The sequence below is a fragment of the Lactuca virosa genome, chromosome 6 (assembly GCF_052849685.1).
Source record: "Lactuca virosa cultivar CGN04683 chromosome 6, Lactuca_virosa_CGN04683_v6, whole genome shotgun sequence".
Classification (NCBI taxonomy): Eukaryota; Viridiplantae; Streptophyta; class Magnoliopsida; order Asterales; family Asteraceae; genus Lactuca; species Lactuca virosa.
The window spans coordinates 40,174,624-40,194,614 of NC_136431.1; the positions used below are offsets into that span (position 1 = coordinate 40,174,624).

The 19,991-nt window shown below is 40.9% G+C and overlaps 1 protein-coding gene and 1 non-coding gene across 2 annotated transcripts in view; one reads left to right on the forward strand and one right to left on the reverse strand.

The window, feature by feature from the left end:
* LOC145121460 (uncharacterized) overlaps positions 1 to 19,649 on the reverse strand; it is a 37,356-nt gene extending 17,707 nt beyond the window's left edge. Inside the window, exon 1 of the mRNA XM_079057204.1 lies at positions 18,801 to 19,649. Coding sequence (XP_078913330.1) covers positions 18,801 to 19,649 — 849 coding nt within the window. The remainder of the gene's footprint in view (positions 1 to 18,800) is intronic.
* On the forward strand, positions 19,159 to 19,265 carry LOC145122987 (small nucleolar RNA R71). The gene has a single exon (XR_013714868.1). It is a non-coding gene; the product is annotated as a small nucleolar RNA R71 (small nucleolar RNA).
* Positions 19,650 to 19,991: the final 342 nt, after the last annotated feature.

Consider the following 19,991-nt stretch of genomic DNA (forward strand, 5'->3'; position numbering starts at 1 on the left):
AAGGAGCAAGAAATGAAGATTATTCTTTCGACATTCAATCTTTCAACCCCAGAAGCAAGGTGAAGCTGCACTTGAAGATTAGGTGACAGATTGCATTGAAGCCTCCTCAATCAGTCTGCTGCTATCTTGAACCTGCTGAAGTGATCCAGGAGATTTGTTCTCTCTGATGTTCTCTCTGAAGATTCTCAAGCTGAAAGCGCTATCTTTCAAGAATCAGTACATCAAGCCTCCTCACCCAATGTGCGTTCAGAGTCAAATCTTGAAGAAATGCCTAACTGCTCAAGATGAAGTCAATTATTGAAGATTCATCATGTTCATCTTGAAGCTGTGAAGAATTTGAAGATTAATGCTGAAGCCAAGCTCCCAATGAAGATTAACAAGAAAAGCCAACTACTTTTTAGGGGGGATCTTGTTGGGTTAATTAAGAAAATAAAGCTATAAACCAAGGGGGAGATTGTTGGGTCAAAATATTGGTTTATACTATGCTTTTCTAGTTGATTGTATTTTTCTGTAATGTTTTATGAGTTTACGGTCAGGTTTACGGCCAGGTGGGTGTTTACGGCCGTAAACCCTGTTTATGGCCAATGTTTCTCATGTATATATAGGGGTGAGAGGTGTGAGGTACATAGATAGTAGAGAGGGACAAGGAGCTTAAGTGTGTGTATTCTAAGGTGTGTTCTAGAGAGAGAAACAAGAGAGAAGAAGAGAGTGTGTGTGAATCTATTGTAAGGAACTTCATTCTCATCATTAATACATCATAGATTCAAGTTATTCTTCTTCTCCTTCTCTTCTATTTTGATTTGGCATCATCCGTTTGATTGGGATTCCGCACTATCACACGGATCGGATTGATACACAAGCATATTTGGGGACTTACAATTGGTATCAGAGCTTGGATTGTATCAGTCAATTTTGTCAGATCTGGAGCTTATTTGATCTTATTTTTGGAAGATTTCTGTGTTTTTGGATAGATATCTGAAAATTAGGGGGGGTTGTTCTTCGTGTTTTTGATAAAAAGGGGTTTTTGATCGAGTTTTGGAGCTTCAAAGTCGAAAAAACGTTGTTTTTAGTCGTAACCAGCGAGGGGGTGGCGGCGTGTATGGTCAGCAGCTAGGGTTTCCGAAGTTTACGGCCCGGAGTTTACGGCCTCGGAGTTTACGGTCCGAGAATACGGCCCTCGGAGTTTACGGATCGCACATGTACGGTCAGAGTTTGCGGTCCTGCAGCATTTCCGGTTCGCACCTCGGTCTCGCGCCTCGCACGTTCAGCAAGCTTCGCAGCAGTCATCCTCGCACGCAGCATCAGAAAAAATAGGAATTGATTTTGGGGTTGCCAAGAATCGAACCCGGATCACCCGCCTCCTTTCCCCTGCGCCTTACCAGTTGAACTACCAAGACCCTTTGTTCCTTTCCTTCGCAATTTTTATTCAAAAACACTACTTCTCGGTTCCTTTTTCGATTTTTGACACTTTTAACCCCAAAAATTCAATTTCTTTTATTTTTAAATTACTTTTTCACCAAAAAAAAATTATAGTTTTTAATTTTTGACTTTTTACTTAAAATTTTGACTTTGACTTTTAAAATTTGTCCTTTGACTTTCTCGTTTAAACTTTCAAATTTTCAAATTTAGCTTTTCGGTTTGACTTTTAAGTTTGACTTTTCAAGTTTGACTTTTGAGTTTGACATTTTAAATTTGACTTTTAAGGTTGACTTTTAAGGTTTATAGTCAAAGGGCATTTTTTAAATTTAAGTTTGACTTTTAAGTTTGATTTTCGCTTCTAGTTGTGCTTTTAATGGCTTTTGAGGTCTACGAGGGAAATGAAGACATGAAAGAGAGTCAGGATATGATAAGACAAAAATTCAACATGTTCAACTATATCCCTGGAGAAACCCTGGAAGCTCAGTTGCAGCAATTTACTACACTTACTACTGAGATGAATATAGCTCGGATCTTCTTAACTAAATCTGAGATAAACAAAAAGCTGCTGAATGCACTTCCGAAGTTGTGGGATATGAACGTGGCTGTCATCAAGAAGACAAAAGATCTCAATCGTCTTAGTCTTGCTGCTGTAACTGAAGAACTTGACGCTTTGAAGTGTGGAAAAACAATGAGTTCTGCAAACATCCCGGTCAATGAAGTTTCATGCTCTCAATCATGTGAAGCTACGATTAAACTTCTTCGTGAGCATAATGATTTGCTAAAAAGGGAAGTCGAGGACCTAAAATACGAAGGATATCAACTTAGGAAAGGACAGAAACCCCTAAAGGTTGAATTAGAAGCAAAAACCAAAGACTTTAGGAGGCTTCAAGAAGATTATAGCAACAAATGTGAAAATTATGACTATGTTAAGAGACAACTTGTTGAATTAACTGCTGAGCTTGACACATTAAAAGGCAAATTTGAAATTGCAGATTTTGATTTTAGAAAATTTGATGTGTCAAGCGAAGTAGTTGCTAACATGATAGACCATTGTTTGCAATTTAAAAATAACCAGCAAAAAGGTCTAGGGTATGATAGTGTTCCTCCACCTTTCAATCATAACTACACATCCGTCCCTATGACACATGAAGAAATTGACAGGGAGGCACATCTTCAATATGGCAAACCAGCTGGATTTGTGTCAAGAGGTATTCAGGTTGAAAATACTAATGCTTCTACTTCCTATGCAGATCAACCACTAAGCCAATCCAAGCAAGCAGCTGAAGAGAGAGTGTCTGATAGTAAAGTAGCAGAGGATGAGAACAAGGAGAACACCATTGAACAAGCCAACATCTCCTTGAACTCTGAATCTGTTGCTTCGAACTCAGCTGCTTCTGATAAACCTGTTGTTGAGAAATACAGGCCACCAATTCCAGTGAAACAGAGTACCTGTTGTAATTGTGCTTGTGGGAACAATAAGAGACAAGGCAAGGATACGCCACCAGGGGCAGGAAGAAACAACTTCACAGTGAAGAAAAAGACATGTTTTCACTGTGGAACACCTGGACACATTGCCATAAATTGTCCTAATCGCGCATACGTTCCTTACTATGCACAAGGGTGGCACAACGCGCCAAGTGGGAGATACTTCAAAAGAAACCCTTCGAGGCCACGTTCAAACAATGGCGAATCGAATGCCACGAAGGACAAGAACTCAACCCACAAGGCCAAGAATCCGAATCCCAAGGGCAAGAAGGGAATGTCGGCCAAGAAGCCCAATCCAAGAGATGCTCGAGTGAAACAAAGACCGGTTAGGTCAAAGTCATCTCAACGGCCAACATCAAGATCAAAAGCAAGTACTGAGCCACCCATCAGATCGAAAAAGAAATGGGTTAAACCCAACTACAAATAGGTTCTAAAGGCTCACTCTCCCAAATCCTCTAACGATTCTAATATTTCTTCATCTTCTGTTTGTGATAAACAGGATATGTCATGGGAGAGAGTACCGTGCAAGGATGAAAAAGGTCAACCCAGTTTCAAAATGGACTGGGTTCCAAAGACCAACTAATCCCGCTCTGTGTCGGAGCAGCTATGGAGGCATATCATCAGACTTCGGTTTGTTGGTAGTGGCTGTTCCTGGCACATGATTGGAGGCATCTCTCAACTGTGCAACACTCAGAACTTTGTTTGAGAGTATGTGTCCTTTGCGGGAAAGGAAGAAAGGAAGGGATCACTCATGGGGTTAGTGCTTAACGATGTGAAGAATTTTCGGATCTGTTCTGAGATTATGCGTGCTGTTCTCAGACCTTCTGGATGCAAATTCAATCGACGACTTACGGTTTGAGTTTTCTTCTCGATACTCCTGAGTTTTTCTTAAGCTGATTCGCTTTAAAGACTAATTTTTGTTTTAGGATAGTTTAAATTTGTGCATTTACTTTCGTTTCTCTCCTATGCACAAATTTAGGGGGAGAAATAAAAACAAAACAAAAATTTTAAAATTTTAAAAAATCCAAAAACATTAGAAAATCAGAAAATCCAAAAATATGTTGGTTATGGAATGTGCTTGCAGGTGATGTGATGGGAAGTGATATAATCATGTGATAACAGGCAATCTGAATCTGTGTAAGGGACTGAATCTGAATTGTCTAGGCTCTGTGTTCGATGCGCTGGTAGGCACGAGAGATTAAAATGGACTAGACTAGGCATTAATGAACTTAAGGAATTTAGAGACTTGAAAAATCTTGACCTAGATAGATCCATTTAGCCTGACAATACGACGCTCAGATAGGTTGAGTAGGGAGATATACATGATAATCCACCGGTCACACTAAAATAATCTGTATCTAGAACCGTGGTTTAACTCTTCCTCGATGTACGGAGTTTTTCCTTAATTCCGGTATTGATGGGGCGACTGGGGAATTCCGATAAAGTAGGTCTGTAGGAAATTATTTTCTTGCTTTCTTTCTGTTAGTCATATGTTGCCTCCTCTGCGTGATTGAAATACATTCGACCTGGACTGTAACATATGAAATTCTATTTATCTGCATCTTCTATCTATGCAATTCTTCCTGTCTGTTAGCCATATGCTGTCTCCTTTGCGTGATTGAAATACATACGACCTGGTACACAGCATATGCACCATTCTACTTCTCAATCCCTATAAATCTGGTTAGTCATATGTTTCACCCTCTGCGAGATTGGAAGAGATTCGACCTGGGTGTATAGCATATGCATTCTAAATCTGACTTCTCTCATAATAATTTTATGCTCACCTAAAGTAAGGAGTACTTTGGAAGTTCCTGATTATTGGGGTATGTTAGGAAGCGGGAAACATGTTCTAGTACATTTAAAATTGAACAATCACTAGGTTGTCTGTAGATCTCGCTGCTCAATTTAGGTGGACAACAATATCTTTGGTCGTCGTCAGCTGAATGTTCCTTAAGGAATATTATCTAGGAGCTTAGGATCACATTTTCTTGTCACTTGTAGTATGTCCTAATTTTGTTACAATCTCTCGTGTTTAAGTGGACCACAATATCCGCGATTGACCAAATCTATTCATGAAGGGAGAGGTACTGATAAACGGATAAAGGTTGTTTAAAAACTTTGATCCCAAATCACTCTTAAAGTTAGATATCATTTTTATTTTTGTTAAATTTGTTCATAGTTTCTTCTAATTTAAATATTAGGGGAGAAATAAAAATTCAAAAAAAAACAAACAAAAATCAGAAAAATCAAAAATTCAAAAATATTTTTGTTTCTGTTTAATTTTGTGTGCTAAGTTTTCTTTTAGTTTTGTTTTGTCTTGAAAAGTGAATTCAGGTGTAGATGAGACTCATGGAGACTGTATCAAAATTTCTGAGCCAAAGTTTCATCCGTGATCATTGAAGAATTCTCATTCGAAGGAGCAAGAAATGAAGATTATTCTTTCAACATTCAATCTTTCAACCCCAGAAGCAAGGTGAAGCTGCACTTGAAGATTATGTGACGGATTGCATTGAAGCCTCCTCAATCAGTCTACTGCTATCTTAAACCTGCTGAAGTGATCCAGTAGATTAGTTCTTTCTGATATTCTCTCTGAATATTCTCAAGCTGAAAGCGCTATCTTTCAAGAATCAGTACAAGAAGCCTCCTCACCCAATGTGCGTTCAATGTCAAATTCTGAAGAAAAGCCCAAGTGCTCAAGATGAAGTCATTCATTGAAGATTCATCAAGTTTATCTTGAAGTTGTGAAAAATTTGAAGATTAATGTTGAAGGCAAGCTCTCGATGAAGATTGACAAGAAAAGCCACCTACTTTTTAGGGGGAGCTTGTTGGGTCAATTAAGAAAAGAAAGATATGAACCAAGGGGGAGATTGTTGGGTCAAAATATTGGTTTATACTTTGCTTTTCGAGTTTATTGTAATTTTCTGTAATATTTTATAAGTTTACGGTCAGGTTTACGGCCAGGGAGGTGTTTACGGCCGTAAACCCTGTTTACGGCCCATGTTTCTCTTGTATATATAGGGGTGAGGGGTGTGAGGTAGTGAATAGAAGAATAGAGATAGAGATAGAGAGAGAGAGAGAGAAAGAGAGAGAGAGAGAGAGAGAGAGAGAGAGAGAGAGAAAGGAGCTTATGTGTGTGTGTGTGTGAATCTCATGTAAAGGAGCATCATTCCAATCTATTCAATACATTGAAGATTCAAGTTATTCTTCTCTTCTTCTCTTCTATTTTGATCTGACATCATCCAATTGATTGGGATTCCGCACCATCAATTGGATCTGATTGATACACAAGCATATTTAGGGACTTACAACTGTTGAGTCGAGTTTGACTTCTGTTGACTTAGGGTTTGGTCGATCATGAGTCATGTTGACCATGGAGGGGTAAAATGGTCTTTTTCCCCAATCCAAGAGTTAGAAAGGGAAAATAACTTAGTTTGCTAGAATTTGTGATTTAAGTGTTAATTAGAAATAATTATCAAATGTGACTAGGCGGATGCTAAGTTCGGTGATTCGTGTTCGAGGAGTACGCATTTCCTTAGCTTTCGTACGAGGTGAGTCTTCTCACTATACTTACCATGAGTGGTATCTTTGTGTGACCGAGGTGCCTTATGTGCTTACTTATGTATTATGATATCCTGCATTATGTCTTTGTGATTTATGGTGAGTATTATTACTATGAGCTTATTGAGTTGTGGGACCGGAGGGTCTCCACAGAGACACATTGACGGGAGGATCGTATTGAGCTAGCCTCGAGTGGCTAATGTGATGTGTGTGGTATTTTGGGGAACTCACTAAGCTTCGTGCTTACCATGTTATGTGTTATGTGTTTCAGGTGCCTCTCAGGATCACGGGAAGGCATCGGCTTGATTGTACACACACACCCGAGTTGGAGATATGTTTTTGGAGGATCCTGGATTTGTGTTATAAACAGTTTTGAGATATGTGTTTTGATAACTTGATGTTTGTGGAATTTTGTGATTTTTAAATGAGATAATTGGATTTTTTAAATGAAAATTTTTGTTTGAGAATTTACGGTGTTACAAGTTGGTATCAGAGCCTTGGTTTGAGGGATTCGGATGCACCTTCGGGTATGTCTGAACTCAAGCTAAGGATTTGAGAAAAAATTTCTAAAGAAATGATTTTTCTGAAACCGAGCAAGAGTTTTTAAGAGAAAACGAGTTGGAGCAGTGTGTACAATCAGCCAGAGCCCGAACGGTGATTTCCCAAAATACCCTTATTTAATTGTGTTATGAGATATTTATGAGATATTAGTAATGCATGCTAGAGGATAGGATAGGTATTTCATATTTAGGGCTAGAGTTTCCTGATTTGTGATGCCTTAGCTTAGGAGTCGTTGATATCTGTTATAAGCTTTTAAGTATGTGCTGAGTGAGAGTATCTAGCAGGATCACTTAGAGAGAGAAAGTCTTGAGTCAAGGAATAATCTAGGAGAGATACCTAGATGAGCATATGAGAGATCCTCTGAGAGGGTAGTCTGTTATTCGTGAGAGATAGAGTAATTGTGAACTGGGGTCCTAGGAGGAGGACTTGGGGTGACTACAGGTTGGTGTTGAAGGTAGTATTGGGCCCGTACTACTGAAAGCACCGGGTCTGTATGCAACCCAAGTAAGAATCCTTAGGATGCTAAGGAACGAGTAGGGATGAGTGATCGAGTGTGAGTATGCTCGAGCGAGTCACTGATGATTTTTGTGTTGTGTTTCAGAGACATCATGGTGGGTACACGCCACAACCCCGAGAGCAGTGGGACAAGTGATGATGAGATTCGCAGGATGATTCACGAGGAGGTGGCCGCATCCATTCGAGCAGAGATTCCTGATATGTTTGGGTCTATTAATACCACCTTGATTGAGACTTTTGATGAGTGGTATTCCGTAGTTATTGAGGCCCCTGCTGCTGCAGCCTCCACAACTGTCGCTGCTGCCAGGCCACAGGGAGGTGACTCGTTGATGTTTCGGGAGTTCAGCAACACGAAGCCACCAGGGTTTGATGGGACACAGGATCCGATTGCTGCTATGAGATGGATCTCTAATATTGAGGGATGTTTTTACACTTGTTTGTGCCCAGAGCATTTGAGAGTTCGGTTCGCGCTGAACCAACTTTGCTTGGGAGCGAAGGACTGGTGGAAGTTTGTGACAGCTAGTTTTACTCTTGCAGAGCATGCTGCAGTGACTTAGGAGAGGTTCACGATGATGTTCCGAGACAAGTATGTTCCCCCGGTGAAGAGGGAACGGTTGGCCCAAGAGTTTCTGGCTCTCAAGAAGAAGACAGAGTCAGTGACGGAGATTACGAGGATGTTTCACAAGAGGGCGTTGTTCTGCCCTGAGCACGTGTTTACTGAGCAGGCACATATGAGCCAGTATTTAAGCATTCTGAGGAGGGATATTCGAGAGTTTGTGGCAAACTTATCTTATCAGACATTTGCCAAGCTTCAGGAAAATTCCAGGAGGAGGGAGATCGAGTTGGAGACTCAGGCCAGGGAGGAGGCGGAGTCTCAGGGGAGAGACCGGAGGCCGGCGCATTCGCAACCGGCCGCGAAGCGGGATAAGCCCGCTGATTTAAGACCAGGAGGTCACAAGGGCCGCACTTGTGGCAAGTGCGAAAAGAGTCATGAGGGATCTTGTCAGGCAGGGATTTGCTACAAATGTGGCAAAAAGAGGCATATGGCGAAGGATTGCCCCAAGGGATTTGCAGTTTGCTTCCACTGCAATCAGACCGGCCATCGGAAGGCCGAGTGCCCTCAACTTGTTCAAGGATCAGCCCAGGGTTCCACTCCTGCTGCTTTGCGTGCTACTAATAGTCGGTCGATGAAGGCCGAGGCTCCGAAGGCTCGTGGGAGAGCTTTTCAGCTGACAGCGGAGGAGGTCCGCGCAGCACCTGATGTCGTGGCTGGTACGTAATTCTTTATTTATTTATTTGAGATTTATTGTGCTTATTTTGTGTTGTATTTAGGTACATTTCTTGTGAGTTATGTATCTGCTTTGGTGTTATTTGACTCGGGTGCGAGTCGATCCTTCGTGTCTTTAGCTTTTAGTCGTCACATCAGTATCTGACGAGAGGCGTTGAGTCGACCTATGAGGGTTTCCATATTCGACGAGCATGCAGTTTTTGCTACTGATGTATTTCGAGGAGTGCTTACAGTGTTTGGTGAGGGTACCAGATTTGGGTCAGCTTTTTGCTCTGCTTCCAGAGCGAGATAGAGTCTACAGCAGGGCTTATGGGCTTTTTGGCGTATGTGATGGATACGCGGGTTGCCACAGAGAGGCCAAGTTCTACCGCCGAGGTTCCGATAGTGTGCGAGTTTCCGGATGTTTTCCCCGAGGAGTTGTTGGGTGTGCCTCCCGAGAGGCAAGTGTAGTTCCGGATTGATTTGGTGTCGGGGGCGGCACCTATTTCCAAGGCACCTTATCGCCTTGCGCCACCAGAGATGCATGAGTTATCCTCACAGCTCCAGGAGCTGCTGGGGAAAGGTTTTATCAGACCGAGTAGCTCACTATGGGGAGCGTCGATCCTTTTTGTCAAGAAAAAGGATGGTTCACATCGGATGTGTATTGATTACCGGGAGTTGAACAAGCTGAAGGTCAAGAACCGTTATCCACTTCCGAGGATCGATGATTTATTCGATCAGTTGCAGGGGGCATCTTTGTTTTCCAATATTGATTTGAGATCCGGATATCACCAGATGAGAGTATGCGAGGAGGATATTCAGAAGACGGCCTTTAGAACTCGTTATGGGCATTACAAGTTTGTGGTCATGCCTTTCAGGCTCACCAACGCACCGACAGTGTTCATGGATCTCATGAACCGGGTGTGCAGGCCTATGTTGGACCGGTCGGTGATCGTGTTCATCGATGACATCTTAGTGTATTCAAGGTCCAGGGAGCAGCATGAGGAGCATCTGCGAGAGGTTCTTGGGGTATTGAGGTCGGAAAGGTTGTATGCCAAATTCTCCAAGTGTGATTTCTGGTTATGAGAGGTCCAGTTCCTTGGACACCTCGTTAATTAGAACGGGATATTGGTCGATCCGGCCAAGATTGACGCAGTTATGCGATGGGAGGTGCCGAGATCCCCATCCGAGATCAGGATTTTTCTGGGATTGGTCGGCTACTATCGGAGGTTTATCAAGGATTTCTCCAAGATTGCGGTTCCTCTCACCAGATTGACCCGGAAGGGCGTTACTTTTGTTTGGGGGCCTGAGCAGAAGGCATCATTCGAGACCCTTCGCCAGAGGCTGGGCGAAGCTCCGATGTTAGCCCTTCCGGAGGGAGTGGAGGACTTCGTAGTCTATTGTGATGCATCTATTTCAGGGATGGGTGCAGTGTTGATGCAGAGGGGTCACATGATAGCATATGCGTCGAGGCAGTTGAAGCCTCATGAGACGAGGTATCCCACCCATGATTTGGAGTTGGGGGAGGTGGTGATTGCCCTCAAGATTTGGCGCCACTATCTTTATGGTGTCCGGTGTACCATATACACGGACCATAAGATCCTGAAGTACCTGATGGATCAGCCCAACCTGAATATGAGGCAGAGAAGATGGTTGGATGTAGTGAAGGACTACGACTGTGAGATCTTATACCACCCTGGCAAGGCTAATGTGGTAGTCGATGCCTTGAGTCGCAGAGCTGAGAGCACTCCGATCCGAGATGTGTGTATGAGGATGACGGTGATGACTCCAGTCTTGAATACCATCCGAGAGGCTCAGGTAGAGGCTATGAGACCGGAGAACCGCAAGAGAGAGCGTGTGGTCGGTCAGGTTTCCGAGTTTCAGTCAGATATTCGGGGACTTATGACTTTCCGAGGTCAGATTTGGGTGCCATATTCAGGTGGAGCTCAGCGTATATTAATGGAGGAGGCGCATAGATCGAGATTTTCGATCCATCATGGGGCCACTAAGATGTATTTGGATTTGAAGAGGGATTATTGGTGGCCCTGTATGAAGAGGGATGTGGCTTGGGTAGTTGAGAGATGCTTGACCTGTTGTCGGGTCAAGGCAGAGCATCAGCGACCCCATGGTCAGCTGCAGCCTTTAGAGGTTCCCCAGTGGAAGTGGGAAGAGATCACCATGGATTTCATTACCAAGCTGCCAAGGACCGCGCGTGGGATAGACACGATATGGGTGATTGTAGATCGGTTGACTGAGAGTGCTCACTTCCTCGCTATCATTGAGAGCTCTTCTGCAAAGAAATTGGCCGAGATCTACGTTCGAGAGGTGGTCGCACGACACGGGGTGCCGACATCAATAGTGTCAGATCGGGATGTGAGTTTTACTTCCAGGTTCTGGAAGAAGTTTCATGAGGAGTTGAGTACCCGACTACACTTCATTACAACTTACCACCCACAGACAGACGGACAGAGTGAGCGAACGATTCAGACGCTTGAGGACATTCTGCGTGCATGTGTTATGGACTTCGGAGGAAGTTGGGACACCTATTTGCCCTTGGATGAGTTTTCATATAACAACAACCACCATTCCAGCATTGGCATGCCTCCCTTTGAGCTTCTATATGGGAGGAGGTGTCGGACTCCTATTTGTTGGGGAGAGGTAGGGCGGCGAGTGATGGGTGGCACTGAGATAGTGTTGAAGACGACCGAGCAGATTCAGCAGGTCAGAAAGAGGTTGCTGACAGCCCAGAGTCGCCAGAAGAGTTATGCAGATCGGCGACGATCCGAGCTAGAGTTCCAGGTTGGAGATTTTGTCCTCCTGAAGGTATCCCCGTGGAAGGGGGCGATCCGATTCAGGAAACGGGGCAAGCTGGTCCCTAGATACATCAATCCTTTCAAAGTGACCGCTAGAGTGGGTAAGGTAGCTTATCGGTTGGATCTACCTGCAGAGTTGAGCCAGATCCATAACACCTTCCACGTGTCTCAGTTGAGGAAGTGTGTAGCCGATGAGACGGCGGTGGTACCATTAGAGGACATTCAGGTTGATGCGAACCTGAATTACATCGAGAGGCCAGTTGCGATCATGGATCGGAAGGTGAAGGTTCTGAGGAACAAAGAGGTGCCCCTGGTTCAGGTCCAGTGGCAACATCGGAAAGGGTCCGAGTGGACTTGGGAGCCGGAGTCCGATATGCGAGAGCAGTATCCAGAGTTATTTATGGGGCATGACTTCGAGGGCGAAGTCTGATTCTTGTGGGGGAGAATTGTAACATCCCTTCTCCCAAGTATTGCATTTATTCATTTATTTTTGGGAATTAATGAGTGACTCGGCGAGTTGTGTGTTCGACTCGCTGAGTAGAGTTGGATTTGAGCACGCAGGTTAAATAACCGACTCGACGAGTCAGAGATGCCGACTCGCCGACTTGGCGCTGTGTGAGGAAACCCTAAATCCCTATGTTTGGGGACTATTTAAGGAAACTTATGTCCTCATTTCCACCTCACCAGCTACCCTACTCCCCTGAGAGAAACCTTAATCGGCTATTGAGCTAAGAGAGAGTGTTTAAGCTAACATTTGGGTGTTTTGGTGAAGCATTGGAAGAAGAAGAAGTGAGATTCAAGAAAGGAACAAGGAAATGCTGTGTGATCCAGTATTCATTCACTTGGAGCTTCTGTTGGAAGGTAAAAGTCATTACCTTGCTCATCATGTTGTTTAGATCTTGTTAAAGTGAAACTTTTGGGCCTTTTTCCTTATTCCTTTGAGATTTGGTATGAATTGTGCTTGCCAAGCATTCAGACATCAGATCTGGACCTTGTGAGGTCCATAGAGTCCAAAGGTTCCAACTTTATCCATCCATAAAGAGTTATTCTGCTTAAACACCTTGGTTAGAGCTTTTATTTGGCATTATGGAGCAAACATGCCATGCATGAACGTAAAGATCAAAGCTTTACGTGACATTCGACCCTTGAGAGGCTAGATCGAGAGTTTGGAGTGATAGATCTGCCTTAAAACGTCTGGATTATAATTTGACTTAGGGGACTCGACGATTCGGCTAGGGTTTTCCCCGTTGAGTTTGGACATGGGTAACTCGGCAAGTTGACGGGACAAATCGACGAGTTGAGTTGGGTTTTCGCGAAGTTCTGAGGATCAGTGGGGACTCGGCGAGTCACATAGGTGCACTCGGCGAGTTGGGTCAACATGGACTGTTGACTCGAGTTTGACTTCTGTTGACGTAGGGTTTGGTCAATCATGAGTCATGTTCACCATGGAAAGGTAAAATGGTCTTTTTCCCCAATCCAAGAGTTAGTAAGGGAAAATAACTTAGTTTGCTAGAATTTGTAGTTTAAGTGTTAATTAGAAATAATTATCAAATGTGACTAGGCGGAGGCTAGGTTCGGTGATTCGTGTTCGAAGAGTACACATTTCCTTAGCTTTCGTACGAGGTGAGTCTTCTCACTATACTTACCATGAGTGGTATCTTTATGTGACTGAGGTGTCTTATGTGCTTACTTATGTATTGTGATATCTTGCATTATGTCTTTGTGATTTATGTTGAGTATTATTACTATGAGCTTATTGAGTTGTGGGACCGGAGGGTCTCCACTGAGACACATTGACGGGAGGGTCGTATTGAGCTAGCCTCGAGTGGCTAATATGATGTGTGTGGTATTTTGGGGAACTCACTAAGCTTCGTGCTTACCGTGTTATGTGTTATGTGTTTCAGGTACCTCTCAGGATCACGGGAAGGCACCGACTTGATTGTACACACACACACCCGAGTTGGAGATATGTTTTTGGAGGATCCTGGATTTGTGTTATAAACAGTTTTGAGACATGTGTTTTGATAACTTGATGTTTGTGGAATTTTGTGATTTTGAAATGAGATAATTGGGTTTTTTAAATGAAAAATTTTGTTTGAAATTTTATGGTGTTACACCAAATAATCAATTGACGATTTCGCATCTTTAACTTGATCAACATCGATACGTAACGGAACAAATCAAATCTAATTGAGTCACAAGTTTTGAATCACTAATAACATTGATCGATTATTAGGAATGAAGAAATGAAACCGATTTAATGTACAACCATAAAAGCACATGACGAAGATGAACACATTTAATACGTATCAAACCGATTATTAGGAACAGAAGAATGTACAACCATAGAAGCACATGACGAAGATGAACACATTTAATACGTATCAAACCGATTTAATGAATCTTTGGGCTACGTGTTTAAGATATCGATTCATGGGCTCAAGCAACAATATCGGACCAAAAAACAAATGTATGGGCATAATAATGATGAACAATATCCTTTCGTGATTTAGGCTAAAAAACAAATATGAACAATAATCGATCTAATATGATTTTGGGCTAATTCTTGATTCAAACGCACAATTGCAAATTTAGATTCGAATAAAAAAAAAAGAATATTAGATTGGATTGGGCTTGATCAATGAAAAAATTATTGGATCATAACAAATGGGATGTTTTTAAAAAAAAATTGATCCAATGAGTCAAAATGATCAAAAATTTCAAAAACATAAGCACAAATCAAAGAGATTTTGAGAGATCATTGAGAGACTCACCATAAACGTTCCAATTGTGTTGAATGTAGCCAAATCGAGAACCGTTTCTTCAAAAAATCGCTTTGATCTTCGAAGACTGGCTCTGATACCTATTAATGTGAATTACGAGCATTGATTTGACATGCATAATTAAATGAACACAAATAACATGGTGATTTGGGTGTCCAAGAGATGTATTCGATCATGAAAGGTGTTACAAAAAAGTATAAGCTAGATCTAGACAAATAAATAGCTCACACTAACACTCTTAATGTTACATCTCTCAAGCACACCACTACAAGTGGTATGAAACCCACTATATATAGAGGTGTTTACATGTCTCTCTCTCTCTCTATATATATATATATATATATATATATATATATATATATATTGATGTGCACAAAAGTACCCACTAATTTTAATATTTATAACCTAACAAACTTAGACTAACTATGCACCTATAGGCAGTGTACCTAGTCAGATTATAGTATAGCTTGGGTAAGTCGGGTATCGATCACAGGGAACGGTGTTACTAATTAATCTACTTGCTAGCGAATTAACCTAATTATTAACAAGTTAAAAAGGGTTTTATCTGATTTTACAAGATCAGACGAACTTAACTCAAATTCAATCAATAAGTAAAAACACTCTTGTTTAGTTCGAATCCACTTCGTCCTTATGGCTAGCTAATGATTATGGAGTATCAAGTTAGTTTTAATTATATTAGTAATTTAAGTCTAATTTTACCAATAATTAATTAATTCATGTAAAACTATGTATGGTCACACACAATTAAACACAGAACCAATTATGAATATGAATATGCTATGTAAGGTTTATTATGTAAAACGCAATTATAGTCACAATCTACGTTCTCTAGCACAGCTAAGTTTATTTACCTTAGTTACTAACTAAGATTGGTCAATCCTAGCTCTTTGTTCTTCCATTGCAGTGTCTGTCACAACTAGAAATTTTGATGCTTTGTAACAACAACAATGATAACATTTGTGAACCAAAATGAGAAAACATGTATAATGCTTATTCAATAACAACAAAACTTCCATCAAACACCTTATACAAGCACTGCAAATAGTCAACTAAGAATTGGAAAACCTAGAAATCCCGGTTTAAGTCCATTATGGACTAGGATTTCCTTATTGGGCCTAATGGACCAATAAGCTTCCAATTTGACTATTTTGGGCTTAGAACTCCTATGTGGACTCTAATTGGACCCACTTCCACTTATTTTAACATTTTGGGCCATATTGGGCCTAGAATGAAAAAAAATACCCTAATGGGCCTCATTGGGCCATAACTAACCTAATTAACTCTAATGGACTATGAAGCCCATTATTTTGACAAATTGGGCCGTAAACCATCATAGGAGCCCAATGGGCTGAAAAATCACCTAACTGGGCCATAAAATGGACTTAAGCACAAAAAGGCCCAATTTCTTTTTCTTCTTCTCCTCTTCTCGGCCCAACTACATAAATGAGGGGGGGAAAGAGTTGACTTTCCACTTGCCACCTCCTTATTATATTTTGGTTCTCCATGCAATAACTCATATTTCCAAGCAACCATCTTATCATCACTCTCTCTTCTCCTTCTCTATTTTTCTTCATTCGGCCGAGAACCACAAAGGGAAAGACACACACACACATTTCACTCAAACACTCTCAAAGAAACACTCCTTCTTCTTCTTCAAATTTTCGAGAGTTAGAAGCATTCCAAGGAGGTTATTCCACAAAAATCATCATCTTAGGTAAGTTCATGCTTGGATCCATGATCTAGATTCTTTGTATTATCAAAAATCTCTCCTTAACTCATTTAAACTCATGATCACCATCTTAGAAACCTCTAAGTTCGAGATCTTCCAAGAAGGCTTGCTAGGACCAAATTTTCTTCATTTCTTCCTCCTAAATCGAAAACAACAAACAAAGGTGAGTTCATACCCCTCTCTTTTTGGTTTTTATATGTTTTATGGGGGAGAATACAAGAAAATGTGTAGATCTATGTGTATGTGTATGCTATGTATGATTTTATGCATGTATGTGTGATTTTATGTGTTTTTGTGATGAATATGTAATCAAAAGGGAAGAAATCTCGAGATCTATGCCATAAGAAGGAAAAAAAACATGATCTAAGTTATATTACACTAAACAAGTCAAGAATATTAACTTCTAAGATTATGATAAATATATTGCAACATAAAAACCCATTTTTGGGCTTAAATTGTCAAATAAACAAAAGTTGGGTTAAAAATGTCATTTACGGTTTTCTTAAGGGTCAAAAGAGTCAAAACAGTTACAACAAATGTTTTTATGAATATTATGCTCTTCAAGGGACTTGAAATGTAAATATTAGCTTAATGGACCAATTTTTGGGCTTTTCGGCCCATTAAGCCCAAAGTTGCGAAAAATATGACTTTTAAAGGGCTGAAATGGTAAATTCTTCAAAACAGGGGATAAAGAGTTAAACAAAACTATTTCAAGGGTTAAAAATACTTGTCTGTTCCAAAAAGGATCAAAAATGTAAAGTTTTTGGATTTTGGGCCAAAATTGTAAAAATTGCAAAAGTTTGGGCTTTAACCGAAAAACACTTTTCTGGAAGGGCTGAAACTGCAAAAGAATAAGTTTGAGCTAAAAATATCATTTGAACAAGTCTATGATTCAAAAGTGTCAAGAAAAGAGTTTAAGGGCAAAAATGTCTCTTTTTATATAAAGGACTAAAATTGTCATTTTTATTAAAGAAGGGCTGAAAAGGTCAAACCAATATTCTTAAGTCAATTATTTTATTTCTAGAATATTGAGTCAAAAATACTAAACTACGACTTACAAAAATTGAAAGATGAATACACGTATAAATCCAAATATCGTTATAAACAAATCGACCGGTCTCGAGTCGATACAAAAATAACAATCGTTCAATCAAACCTTCCAACAATTATACAATACCTAAAACAAGTAAACATTCAAAACTCTGGGCTTGAAAGTTCCAATCATGCTTGTTGGGCCTTTGTGATCCAGCCACATGATTTTCGGGCCCAAGAGATAATAATAATAAATGTTATTGGGCCTTCGATGACCCAATTTCATATTAAAGGGACCCTCAATGGCTTTTAAGTGCTATTGGGCCTTAGTGGCCCACTAGCACTGCTAGTAAGGTCCAAGTAATCAAATGCGAAATGGACCAACGTGTCCTTCGTATACCCAACAGCCTGAAATAACTCACGAAAGTAGCAGGACTTTGTTTTCCTCTTCTCCTCGTTTGTTAGGCTTATGCGTAATCAAAGTAAACAAATTCAAGTCGTTAATCAATAGTAATCAATGTTATTTGGGTTAAGTGAGTAATAACGGGCGATACCTCCAAGGGTCGTTCGTAGTCTGTAGTTATAATCAAAGTCTCCTGGAAGGAGAGCGAGAGCTTGTGTATAGATCTATACGGGGGTGACTCCCCCACACCTCAGCTGTTCGCTACAGTTAGACTCGGCCAGTCTAGGGTGACAAAATCTTAAGATCAATCCCGGCGCACGATAGGTAGCCAAGACAGACGAACTCGTCATTATTATGCATGGTTATAACGACTCACAAAAATTAATTAATCCAATACCATCCGAATAATCAAGGAAGAGTAATCAAAATCATTCATTGTGGCAGTATAACAATTTGAGAAGTAACTGTATTTTATGTATTCGGAAAACATCGGGTTTTTCGAGGAAATCAACATCACTCGCTTGTATCCTTCTATAACTATAATACAAAACTCCCTTTTTATACACGTTTTGAAATCATTCATGCATCAACTTATGGATCTCCACACTTTGATAAACAACTGTCTTTTCAGAAAATATCAGATTTTCTGGGTTTTACAAACTACACAAATCATTTTTAGCACAACCCTGCTTACCAACATTTCATATGTTGACGTTTTTCAAAATAACTTGTATTCTCAGGTAACAGGTAAGTTGCAGGGTAATATCAAGTACGTTAGGATGTTATGTTTTAAAAACTCTCGAACAATTTATGTTATGAATGTGTAATGTTTAAAACAATGTACTGGATGTGAACAATATCAGTTGTAATGTATTGATGCATGGTGATGTTTATGTTATGATTCATGTATATTCATTGTGATGATATTCAATTTAAGTCACGCGAGCCCTCGGACGTTTCCGCCGTCTGGTTTCGGGGGTGTGACAGTGTCAGTAGCATCATGTCTCTTTTCTGAAGCTTCCATAAATTTCATCAACATGGTCTCTAATTTTGATTTCTTCTCAACTAGTGTTTGCTCTCTTTGGTAGAAACCCCGGCCAGTTTGCCTAAATTTCTCTTCTTTTTGCTTCTTGTATTCATCGTAAGGCAGCCACTCCTTCTTTGGTTTCCTCCAGTCTTCATCGTACTTGTCCCCACTTGAGTAGCAAACTTGAGCTTTCTTGTTTCCATATTCATCCAAGTTGCAATCTTTTGTCAAATGTGGGCCACTACATCTCTCGCAACCAACTCGAATTGCATGAATTGATTGGTCCATTTGGGTCAATCTCCTATCCATAGTGTTAAGCATTGCCATCACAACAGCCATCTCTTCAGTTTGTGCACCTCCACTGCCCTTTATTCCATCACGCCCTGGGTTATGATACTCACGAGAGTGCTTTGAAAATTCTTCAACCAGCTCCTTGGCCTGAATTGGGTTCTTCTTTGTTAGTGGTCCTTGTGAATCAAGGAGTTGTCTAGTCATGACATTCACCCGATCATAAAATATCGACATTTCCTGCTGAAGATTTAGGTCATGTTGAGGATAATTCCTTAACAACCCCTTGTAGCGCTCCCATGCCTCGTATAATGACTCCCCCGGATTTTGTTCAAAGTTGGCTATCGCCTTCTTGAGTTTAGAGATTTTAAAGGGTGGGCAAAACTGATCTAGAAATTTCTCACGCAATTGGGCCCATGTGGTGATCGTACCAGATGGAAGAGCCTTCAACCAGTCTTTTGCAGCTCCTTTGAAAGTGACTGGTAACATTCTTAACAATGCTGTCTCCCTCAGGGTATTAGGAGTATTAAAATAATCCGCAATATCATTGACCTCGTCTAAATGCTTAAAATCATCTTCATGATCCTTCCCATAGAATGGGATATCCTTGAGTGCAGTAAGGATATGCCCCTTTAACTCGAATGTGGCATTGGCAGGAATCGTAGGATGTACTAAACCCGGCCCCACATAATCTCGAATGCACTTCTTGTAATCCCCCATGGCCATCTCATCAATGTTCGCCATTTCGTTCACCGGCTCGTTCTCAGGTTCACTCGTATAAAGTCCAAATTCTGTTTCTGATTCGTACTCGGTCTCGTGTGGGTTAGGAGTTTGATCGAAGACTTCAAACTTGCTCTTTGAGGCTGAACTCGATTCTCCCGTTTTCTTTCCTGACTTCCTTGAAAAGGCTGATTTCAGTTCTTGTAAAGGCGACTTCTTATTATCCTTTTTGTGCAGCGTAGACTCCGGATCTTCCAGCGGTGGCACCAAAGGTGTGTTGGAACCTCTGGTCATGAACTCCTGGAATAAAACAAAAAGATAAAACGTAAAACTGAACAAAACGAACTGAAATAAACAAAACTAAGG